This window comes from Silurus meridionalis, chromosome 2 (assembly GCF_014805685.1).
Source record: "Silurus meridionalis isolate SWU-2019-XX chromosome 2, ASM1480568v1, whole genome shotgun sequence".
Classification (NCBI taxonomy): Eukaryota; Metazoa; Chordata; class Actinopteri; order Siluriformes; family Siluridae; genus Silurus; species Silurus meridionalis.
Window position 1 is genome coordinate 7,634,867 of NC_060885.1, and position 12,213 is coordinate 7,647,079.

Genomic DNA, 12,213 nt, shown 5'->3' on the forward strand with positions numbered 1-12,213 from the left:
TCCAGGTTAGATCCATGGTTAGCTCCACGGCTACATCCAGGGTTAGATCTATGGTTTCATCCAGAGCTACATACATGTTTGCATCCAGGGTTATATATAGGGCTGATCCAGAGCAACATACAGGACTACATCCAGGTTTACCTCTGGAGTTCCATCCAGGATTGGGTTCAGGAGATATATAAACACACACACACACACACACACACACACACACACACACACAATAAAAAAAAAAAAAAAATATATATATATATATATATATATATATATATATATATATATATATATATATATATATATATATGTATGTGTGTGTGTGTGTCTCCTGAAAAAAAGTTAATTTTATGAATCTTTGTCTTATTTTCTATTCTAAATTTAGATTTGCTCTTTAATAAAGAAAAAATTATTCTTATCCGATTAATCGCTGTTTCAGCAGCCCAAGAATCCATTGCCTTATTTGTTAAATTTTTTTTTATTTTTTTAAACTATTTGACTTTTAAGATCATGAAAAGTATATAAGATATCCATCAGTGTTTGACTCATTAATATCATTCTAGTAATAGATCGGTGTGTTAAGTCACATTAGAGGTTTTTCACATCAACTGAGTTGATTAAGCAAATTGACAAAAATGATAACAGGAACATTATAGCCACAATTAATCCTAGTTCTTTGGATACTTAAGTACATTTGAGGACGAATATTTTTGAGCTGTTATTCACGTGACAGTTTAAAGGGAGCACGTTTGCTGCGTACTTCGTCCAGTTCTGTGTTGCATCAACGCCGTCACGCTCGTCATCTCATAACTCTTTAGCTACCCAAGCCTAGGTTCTGTCTCTGTGTGTCTCTGTTTACGACACAAGGGGTTTATTGTCCTTTACACCATACAGTGTAATTCTTACTCTGTGAATCTTTCAAGCAGCCTATGAGGGACATTATGGACAAAACAAAAAAGTCACAAATTAGTGACGTGCAAATGCAAGAAACAGGAGTGAGTGTGGGTATAAAGCGTGCAGTGTTTGGATGGATGTCTTTCACGAGCCTGATGGCCTGTGGGTCAAAGCAGTTTTCTACTCTAGATGTTAGCACTCCTCTATTCATACAGCTATAAAGCGGTAATAAGGTTATATAAAAGAATGTGTACGTTTATTGCCTATAAGTTTGTTCCTCATTGTGTGTCCCTGATGAGTGAGCCAGTGGCGACTGTGGCAAGGAAAAAACTCCCTGAGATGGCATGAGGAAGAATCCTTGAGAGGAATCAGACTCAAAAGGGAACCCATTCTCATCTGTGTGGCACTGAATGTCCATCCAACGTAGTTACATTGTTGAGGTGTGTTGTAATAGGTGCGTAAATGCGGATCTATTCATGCAAACTGTCCTGATTACAGTCCGAATTAGTCCTCAAAGTTCTTGAGTTGCTCAGTGACTCCAGGGATCCTAAGGCTGGATATGTGGAACCATCCCCAGCTGCAGAAAGGACTTCATCCAGAGAGAGGACGTCAGGACGAACCAGGAAGATCAAAGGAAAATAAAAGAAAGGACAGGTTGGGCATGTTTATGAGAGGGAGGGAGAGAGGGAGGGAGGGAGAGAGAGAGAGAGAGAGAGAGAGAGAGAGAGAGAGAGAGAGAGAGAGATGGGAGATTGGAGACATGAAGAGACAAAATAAAGATTAAGCATTCTCATTGTTTAAGTGTTTAATGGACTCTACAGTGTGATCAGAGTGTAAGTTGGGACGCTGTAAAGGAAAAATCTAACTACTATCAAAATGTTCGACTAAATAAATGTTTTCAGTCTCGACTGGAACACCGAGACTGTGTCTGAGTCCAGAACACTAAGCGGAAGGCTTTTTCATAACTGTGGGGCTTTAAAAGAGAAAGATCTGCCCCCTGCTGTAGTCTTCATTATTTGAGGTACCAACAAATAGCCTGCACCTTTTAATGTAAGTAGACGTGGGAGATCATAATTTATCAAAAGCTAGCCCAGACTGTTAAATGTTTTATACATCAGTAGTAGGGTATTATAATAAATGCGAGATGTAAATGGGAGCAGTGTAGACTGATTAAAACAGGGGTGATGTGGTCATATTTTCTAGATCTAGTGAGGACTCTTGCTGCTGCATTCTGAACTAACTGAAGCTTATTATGCACTTACTCCAACACCAAGACAGTAAAACGTTACAGTCGTCTAATCTAGATGTAATAAATGCATAAACTAGTATTTCTGCATCCTGTAACGACATCGTATTTCTAATTTTAACAATATTTCTAAGGTGAAAGAAGGATATCCTGGTAATATTATTCACGTAAACCTCAAAGGAAAGACCAGGGTCAATAATCACACCAAGGTATTCGACTGCTGTATACACTGAGACAGAAACAACATTCAGAGATGCTACGTAATTCGGAAAGTTTACTTCTAGCTGCATGTGGTCCTAGCAAAAGAACTTCCATATTATCCGAGTTGAGCAGAAGGAAGTTAACATGCATCCACTGTCTAATGTCCTTTACACACTCCTCAACATTGTTAAGCTGATCTTTCTCATCTGTGTATCATCAGCATAGCAATGGAAGCTAATACCATGTTTACTTATAATTCCACCCAGAGGCAGCATATATAAAGAGAAAAGCAGTTGGCCTAAGGCAGATCCTTGCAGAACACCAACATTTTCCTGAGAGAGTGTGGAAAACTCACTATTTACATCAACAAACTGATAACGATCAGTCAAATAAGACCTAAGCCAGCAGAGAGCTATTCCAACAGCATTTTCTAGTCTAACAAGGAGGAGATTATGATCAATGGTGTCAAAAGCTGCACTAAGGTTGAGGAAAACAAGTAAGGAGACAAAACCCTGATCAGAGGCCCATAGCAGGTCATTTACCACTTTAACCAGCGCCGTGTCTGTGCTATTATGAGGCCTTAATCCTGACTGATACATTTCATAAATGTTATTCCTAAATAGGTGTGAGTAAAACTGCTGTGCTACAACCTTTACTAGAATCTTGGCGATAAAGGGGAGGTTTTATATTGGCCTGTAGTTGGACAAGGATTGAGGTCAGGTTTCTTAAGTAGGGTGTTGATAACTGCCAGTTTGAAGGATTTAGGTACAAACCATTGCTAATGGAAGAGTTTATTATATTCAGAACAGGTTCAATTACTTCTGGAGCTGTCTGTTTGAGGAAACATGCAGGTAAAGGATCTAGAACACTGGTTGATGAACATTTTGGAGATGTTGTCTGATAAGACTACCACTCCAACTCTGTTAGGGTGCAGGCCATCAGGACGGAAGAGCCTAGGATGCTCCCAGCAAACAGTCTAGTCATCAATAAAGAGCAGTTTGTGTTAACCATTGCTCGATCTCACCCATGGCCTTATTTACAGTAGTTGAAAAGAAGGTTTTGGTGTTGCACAATCAGGAGGTGGGTTTAAATTGTTCTATCATGGTGTAGATGTAAAGAGAAATGGTATAGGGGTGATTCTGAAGGAAGAGTACAGTAAGAGTGTAGTGGAGGTGAAGAGAGTTTCTGATAGAGGGATGAACGTGAAGCTGGAAGTTTAAATTTAAGTTTATAAATGTCATCAGTGCTTATGCTTCACAAGTGGGTTGTGAGATGGAGGAGAAGAAAAAATTCTGGAGTGAGTTAGATGAAGTGGTAGAAGGTGAACCTAGGAAAGTACGATTCTGACCGGGGCAGATTTCAATGGGCATGTAGGTGAAGGGAACAGAGGTGATGAGGAGATGATGGGTAGGTATGGTATTTAAGGAGAGGAATGTGGAAGGGCAGATGGTGGTAGATTTTGCTAAAAGGATAGAAATGGCAGTGGTGAACACTTATTTTAAGAAGAAGGAGGATCATAGGGTGATGTATTAGAGTGGAGGAAGGTGCACACAGGTGGACTATGTTCTATGTAGAAGATGCAACCTAAAGGAGATTGGAGACTGTAAGGTGTTGGCAGGGGACAGTGTAGCTAGACAGCATTGTATGGTGGTCTGTAGGATGGTTTTGGAGGTGAAGAAGAGGAGGAGAGTGAAGACTGAAAGAAGAATAAGATGGTGGAAACTGAAGGAGGAAGGCTGTAGTGTGAGATTCAGGGAAGAGGTCAGACAGGGGGTTTGGTGGTGGTGAAGAGGTGTTGGATGATTGGGCAACTACTGCAGGAGTGATTAGGGAGACTGCTAGAAAGGTACTTGGTGTGACATCTGAAAATAGAAAGGAAGACAAAGAGACGTGGTGGTGGAATGAGGACGTGCAGGAGAGCATTAGGAGAAACAGAATTGGGATCGACAGAGTGATGAGAAAAGTAGGCAGGAGAACAAGGAGATGCAGCAGCAGGTAAAGAGGGATGTGGCAAAAGCAAAGGAAAAGGCATATGATGAGCTGTATGAGAAGTTGGACACTAAGGAGGGAGAAAAGGATTTATACAGATTGCAGTATTTGCTGTGCTCTTGCATCTCTTATAGTGCCAGAGCACAGCAAATATTCCAATCCAACGTTTAGAAATTTCCAAAGCAAGCAATATTACCCAAAAAATACAATACATCCTTAAGTATTGTGCTTTTAATATTTATAAAAAATTATAGCATAGAAGTGAGTACTCCTATTGATTAGGGAATTTCTCTGCTATATAAATATCTATTTTCTAATGAATTATTTCTGTGTTTTTCTGTGCAATAATACTTTATTTATTTTTCTATGTATAAATGTGCAGTAACACTCATTTTATAATTTAAATTTTATTTTTAAATGTAGTATTTATTTTTTAATTTGTATTTTGTTTAATATTTTCTTATATATTTTTTATTTATTTTTTTTAAATGTGCAGCTGAAAGCTTCTGTGACCAAAAAACGAAATTCCTTGTAAATGCAAACATACTTGGAAATAAAGCCTTTTTTGATTCTGAATTACCTCCTATTGTGTGTCTGTTGTTTTTCTTGTTGCAATATTTCAAGTAAAAATATCACATCCAGCCATAAAAAAAACGTTCTGTTGAAACCTGATCATTTACATGTTCTAATAATAATTAATAATTAATAATAATAATTTAACCTTTATTCGTCCCACAGTGGGGAAATTTCTAGTTTTTTCGCATATCCCAACTCATCTGGAAGCTGGGGTCAGAGCGCAGGGTCAGCCATGGTACGGCGCCCCTGGAGCTGATAGGGTTAAGTGCCTTGCTCAAGGGCTCAACAGTGGTAGCTTGGCTGTGCTGGGGTTCGAACCGCTGACCTTGTGATCAGTAACCCAGAGCCTTAACCACTGGACTACCACTGCCCAATGTATTAATTGTTCATTCTAAATGTCCATTAAAGCTCGATATGTTTTTCCAACACATTTAATGTAGACGCTTGATTCTAGATATTACCATTATAAACCTTTTATAGTGAAGAAAACGGGATCACGTGTGTTTCAGGGCATGCAGCGAGCTACTAACGTCACCTATCAAGCTCATCACGTGAGCCGAAACAAACGTGGGCAAGCCGTCGGGACGAGAGGAGGCTTCCGGGGATGCACCGTATGGCTTACAGGTACTGATTTACAAAAATTGTATGCATGAACATCTAGTAGGCAAACCAGTCAAACAGGGCCTTAAAAATGTAAATGATCGAATTCGATTTTTCCATATATTGAATTTTTATTAATCAATTTAATTTGTGCCGATTGAATCGATCACTCAATTGAATCAATATAATAAAAACGTGTATTGCATTAACGTTATTTTTATTTTATTTCTATATATAAATTTTTTTATTTAACCCAGGCATTTCTTTTAAAATAGTTTTAAAAACGTAAAATGTTGACAATCACTATTGTTGAGACCAATAAACCGCGTTAATAAAAAAAGACAAGCAATTTTGTTTTTTGCGTTTCTTCCCCTTAACCGTACCGAAATTAAACCGAACTGTGAATTTTATGTGCCTTTTAAACTCCTAATATCTAGTATGAAATGTTTTCAGGCATTTAAGCGAGTTTAATTAGGATTTGTTGAGGATTTGTTGCTTTGTGGTATTTTCTTGGTGCCCACAAAGTTTAATCACTGAAAAGAGTGTGTTTATCAGTTCTACCAAAGTTTAAAGAAGAAACCCAGCCCGTGTCCTGTGAGTTGTTGGTTGCCTTCTTGATCTCCTATCAGACCAAAAGGGCATGATTAAGTTGTTGTTTGGTCTCCATAAGCTCTTGGATGTGAACTCTCGTCTCTCCACAGGCCTTTCAGGAGCAGGCAAGACGACGGTGAGCATGGCACTAGAGGAGCACCTGGTGTGTCACGGGATCCCCTGCTATACTCTGGATGGTGACAATATCAGACAGGGCCTGAACAAAAACCTGGGTTTCAGCCCCGAAGATCGAGAGGAGAACATCCGGCGTATCGCTGAGGTGGCCAAGCTGTTCGCCGACGCCGGGCTCGTGTGCATCGCCAGCTTCATCTCACCATACAGCAGGGTGAGTGTGTGTGTGTATGTGTGTGTGGTGAACTGAATTTATTAGCAATGCTCAGTGTTTGCAAAGTCAATCTCTATTGTTAAAATTGCTATGCAAATATAACTGAATTTATTAAAATAGATTAACATGTAACATATAGGATTGTGTGACTATAGAATTAGGGGTCACCTAAATGGACTTTTCCAGCCATATGTGGTTCTTTCCCAAAATTTTACCTCAGAGTTTGAGGCAAACAGTTGTATAGGACGTCCTAGGATGTGGTAACGTTAAACTTTCCCTTCTATCGAACTCTTCCAGCATGACCTTAATCCCTGTGCACAAAGCCAGCCCAATCAAGATATGGTTTATATGGATTAAAGTGGAAGATCTTGCTGCTATAGAGCTCTGACCTCAACCCTGTTGGATGAATTGGAACGCTGAACCCTACATGAGTACTTGACTTGACGAACACCCTTGTGGTTGAATTAACACAAAAAGAAATCTCAGAATCAGGTTTATTAGCCAGAATTTGGTTCTAGCTGTTTGTGACTCTCAAAAGTACAGACACAAATAACATCACTATACATTTAGCTTAGACTATATGATAGGGATGGGAGAAAAAATCGATTCACCAAACTATCACGATTCTTTTTAAAACGATTTTGAGATCGATTTGCTTACCTCAGAATCGATATATATTTAATTATTTTAAGTTTCCAGAGAGGTGGTGGGTGTCTGTATTAAATGACGTCATATCCGTTTTAAGCTGGCGAGAGAAATCAAAACCATGGCAGAGGCAGGAAAGTAAAGCTCTTTGAGTTTCAATTGTTTAACGGATAAAGACCCTGCTTTAGTCACAGAAAATGCGTTCAAATTCTCCATATTAAGTGCTACGCGCACACTCATAATCTGGCCTCACAGCGCGCACTGATGCTGCCCGCTGTCGAGAAGTTACTCGGACGAGTACGACGCACTGGATTTCCAACAAACGTTACTGGAGCTCCCTGTGCACAAACTTATAACAGACGTTTTAACGAGATGGAATAGTGCCTATGACATGGTTGAATGTTTTCTGGAGCAACAGGCTGCAGTAACAGCTGCACTGCTCTCACCTGAGTTGAGGAATAGAGAGAAGGATATTAGCACCTTGACTGAGTTGGACATTGGAACAGTTTCAACAGCACTTTTATTTTATTTTAGAGAGTATTGTTTTTAGTTATTTTGTTGCACATTTAAATATATTCAAGATTTTGGTACTTGAAAGTTTTATGGTTCAAGGTTCTTTATGCTCTATGTATGTGTGTGCTCCTGAAATAAAAATTCAGAAAAATGTAATGCGTTGTTTTTGTTAATATAACTCATATACAGTCTCTTTAAGGGTATGATCAAGTATTTGTCATTGTCTAATCTTTATTAAGCAAACAAAAATCACAATTTAAACAATGAATCGCAATAGCTACAGAATCGCAATATGTATTGAATCGGCACAAAAGTATCGGGATAGTATTGAATCGCGAGATTAGAGAATCGTCCCAGCCCTACTATATGAGGCAATACAGATAAAATAAGAACACAATATACAGAGTGTATGACTGATCAGTAACTCAAATCCTGACACTTGCCCATTTTTCCTGTTTCTAACACGTCAACTTCGAGGATAAAAAAAATGTTCACTTGTTGCTTAATTTATCTCAAACATGACGAGGTGCTATGACGAAGAAAAAATGTTCCTCACTTCACCGCTCATAATGTGAGTGTCGTTTTAACAAAATAAATAACTAAGAGGTAGATGGAAACAAAAGTGTTTGCGTGTGAGATCCCTTATCTTTTCTCAGTAAAGTGAAGACAACATGCCCATATGAACAGAGGCACAGATCTTCCACATTTGTTTAGTAGCTGCATCTTTTTGGCTGCATTTAGTGCTGTAACGTTAAAATTTGCTCTGCCAGGCAAAAACAGGTTTGTTCCCAACTTAAAAAATTTATTGATATTATCAACTGTATTGCACTTTTCATGACACTGGAATGTCCTGCTATTCCTTTCTGCGCTTACATTGTGTATTTCTGGTCTTCCTGTGTAGGACCGCCTGAATGCGAGGAAGATCCACGAAGCAGCAGGCCTCCCGTTCTTTGAAGTTTTTGTGGATGCACCGCTGGATGTGTGCGAGCAAAGAGACGTGAAGGGTTTATACAAGAGAGCCAGAGCTGGAGAGATCAGAGGTAAAGACCCGCTCCTTAAAATCGGATGTAATGTTTTAATAAGGCGTGTATGAGATATATTTGGATCTTCCCTAGAACAGCGTGGTTATGATAAGATATGGTTTATTGCGTGTAAAGAAGTTTATTCCAAACGCATGTTGGAAACAGCTTTACTGTATGGGCAAAAGTTTGTGGACACCTGATATAAGATCTGTATGTGCTTTCTTTGAGCATCCCATTTCACATTAAGTCCCAATTCGCTGTTATAATAACCTCCACTCCTCTGAGATGATGTTCCACTAGATTTTGGAGTGTTCTTATGGAGATTTTTGCTCATTCAGCCACATGGGTGTGAATACAGTCAGGTACTGATGTATGTGAGGTGAGGAGGACTGGGAGATGAACTCTAGAGGAGATGATCTTCCACGCAAACCCAATGTAAAGCATATGTTCATGGAGCTGGGCCATGCTGGAACAGGTTTGGGTCTCCTAGTTTAAGTGATAGGGGGAAAACTTACTGCTACCGCATCCAAAGATGTCTTATACAATTGTGTGCCTCCAACTTTGTGGTAACAGTTTGCAGAAGAATTACATATGGTTAAAATATATGGTCAGGTGTGCGAATACTTTTGTTCAAATATTGTAGAAATACCTAAAATTATGAAATCAGTGAGAGATACAAATACATCATATGCACTGTGAGTGAACTTAGACTTGGACAAGACCTAGAAATCTGTGTGGGCTGAAAGCTGTATTAACGTGTTGATTCAAAATCCCCCATTTTTTCCTCTGCAGTGTGAGAAAGTGAACTGTAAGAGCCTTCCAACGTGTTGTGGTAACACTTAGAGAAAGGGAAGTAGGGCACAGATGCTATCGTTGCAATTTTGGAGGAAGTACTTGCTCGTTTGCAAAAGTTTGAATTTCTGCCATTAGTGTCATATGTTTTTACTTGAAAGGTGCTTTAATGCCAGCTGCCCTTAGCATGTCCTCTTAATCCTTTTTTAATGAGACTTCAACTTGTTCTGATAAGACCTGGATTGAAGGGAATATATTACTTTTTTTTTCCCTCCCTTAATTTGTTCATTTGCAATAGTCAAGTTTATTTCTATAGCGCTTTTCACAACAGACATTGTCTCAAAGCAGCTTTACAGAAATCAACAGTTAAGGTGAACGGTGTGTATTTATCCCCGATGAGCAGCCGAGGAGACTGTGACAAGAAAAAACTCCCTTAGATGACATGAGGAAGAAACCCTGAGAGGAACCAGACTCAAAAGGGGAACCCATCCTCTTTGGGTGACATCAAGAGTGTGATCATAAATCTTTCAACAATACAGAACACTGGAGAGTGAGAACTAACATGGGTACTGGAGTGTGTGATTATAAGTAATAATCTTTCTACAGTCTTATACAGTCATTTGTGGTTATAAAACTAGGAGCTACTGAGCAACTCATATAATAGCTCAACATTTTCGATCATCACAGATCCAACACTAGCTTCTCCACGCCATAGCCTTTAAGCACTCGAGGAGGTCCAATGTCAAAACTCCACACATGAAGTGATCCAGCTGGCACTGGAACGTCTCTGGGTGGTTCAGGAAGTTTTAGCAACATAGCTGCAAGTTGGGACAGGACCATGTTGACTCTTTTGGAGCATCACTTCTTTTGGCTGTATGTATCAGAACTGAGGTGACCAGTTGCTGAGGTTTTGGAAGAGAAATGTCGTCCCATATGTGTCTTATACAGGATTCCAGCTGCTCACAGATTTGGAGTATGAAAAGCCTGAGGCTCCTGAGCTCCTGCTAAAGAGACAAATAGTTGATTTATGACTGGTTTATGGTTGTTTCTGACTGATTTATTAAGTTATTTCCATCACCCACTAATTCATAATTATCGGTTATGAGAATTATTGGTTATTATTCTTTCTTCTCATATCCCAGTAATGTTAGGAAGTTGGGGTCAAAGCACAAGGTCAACGATGATACACCCATCAGTAACCCAGAGCTTTAATCAGTGAGCTGGTTTATTGGGGTCACCAATTATCATTCATCAACTGATTCGTTTGAGTCACCGGCCTATTTGTCAAGTCTCATTTATCATCAATTAAGAATAACAGCTGTCACCATGAAGTGATCCAGCTGGCACTGGAACGTCTCTGGGTGGTTCAGGAAGTTTTACACGTTAACATACTTTTATGTTTTCATTACAGGGTTCACAGGAATCGACTCCGAGTACGAGAAGCCCGAGGCTCCCGAGCTGGTGCTGAAAACCGACTCCTGCAGCGTAAACGAAAGTATCCAACAGCTGCTCGATCTTCTGCAGGAGAGAGTAAGCAAACAGGGCATGCCAATACACCACCTATTGCTATACATACACACACACATACACACACATACATATATACACACACACACAGTGAGGAAAATAAGTATTTGAACATCCTGCTATTTTGCAAGTTCTCCCACTTAGAAATCATGGAGGGTCTGAAATTGTCATCGTAGGTGCATGTCCACTGTGAGAGACATAAATTGAAAAAAAAATCCAGAAATCACAATATTTGATTTTTAAACTATTTATTTGTATGATACAGCTGCAAATAAGTATTTGAACACCTGTCTATCAGCTAGAATTCTGACCCTCGAAGACCTGTTAGTCTGCCTTTAAAATGTCCACCTCCACTACATTTATTATCCTAAATTAGATGCACCTGTTTGAGGTCGTTAGCTGCATAAAGACACCTGTCCACCCCATACAATCAGTAAGAATCCAACTACTAACATGGCCAAGACCAAAGAGCTGTCCAAAGACACTAGAGACAAAATTGTACTCCTCCACAAGGCTGAAAAGGGCTACGGGGAAATTGCCAAGCAGCTTGGTAAAAAAAGGTCCACTGTTGGATCAATCATTAGAAAATGGAAGAAGCTAAACATGACTGTCAATCTCCCTCGGACTGGGGCTCCATGCAAGATCTCACCTCGTGGGGTCTCAATGATCCTAAGGAAGGTGAGAAATCAGCCCAGAACTACACGGGATAAGCTGGTCAATGACCTGAAAAGAGCTGGGACCACCGTTTCCAAGGTTACTGTTGGTAATACACTAAGACGTCATGGTTTGAAATCATGCATGGCATGGAAGGTTCCCCTGCTTAAACCAGCACATGTTCAGGCACGTCTTAAGTTTGCCAATGACCATTTGGATGATCCAGAGGAGTCATGGGAGAAAGTCATGTGGTCAGATGAGACCAAAATAGAACTTTTGGGTCATAATTCCACTAAAAGTGTTTGGCGGAAGAAGAATGATGAGTACCATCCCAAGAACACCATCCCTACTGTGAAGCATGGGGGTGGTAGCATCATGCTTTGGGGTGTTTCTCTGCACATGGGACAGGGCGACTGCACTGTATTAAGGAGAGGATGACCGGGGCCATGTATTGTGAGATTTTGGGGAACAACCGCCTTCCCTCAGTTAGAGCATTGAAGATGGGTCGAGGCTGGGTCTTCCAACATGACAATGACTCGAAGCACACAGCCAGGATAACCAAGGAGTGGCTCTGTAAGAAGCATATCATGGTTCTGGTGTGGCCTAGCCAGTCTCCAGACCTA

The 12,213-nt window shown here is 39.9% G+C and overlaps 1 protein-coding gene across 1 annotated transcript in view; it reads left to right on the plus strand.

The window, feature by feature from the left end:
• Positions 1-12,213, plus strand: part of papss1 (3'-phosphoadenosine 5'-phosphosulfate synthase 1) — a 41,780-nt gene that overhangs the window by 612 nt on the left and 28,955 nt on the right. Inside the window, exons 2-5 of the mRNA XM_046876672.1 lie at positions 5,410-5,524; positions 6,202-6,437; positions 8,497-8,635; positions 10,821-10,939. Coding sequence (XP_046732628.1) covers positions 5,410-5,524; positions 6,202-6,437; positions 8,497-8,635; positions 10,821-10,939 — 609 coding nt within the window. The remainder of the gene's footprint in view (positions 1-5,409; positions 5,525-6,201; positions 6,438-8,496; positions 8,636-10,820; positions 10,940-12,213) is intronic.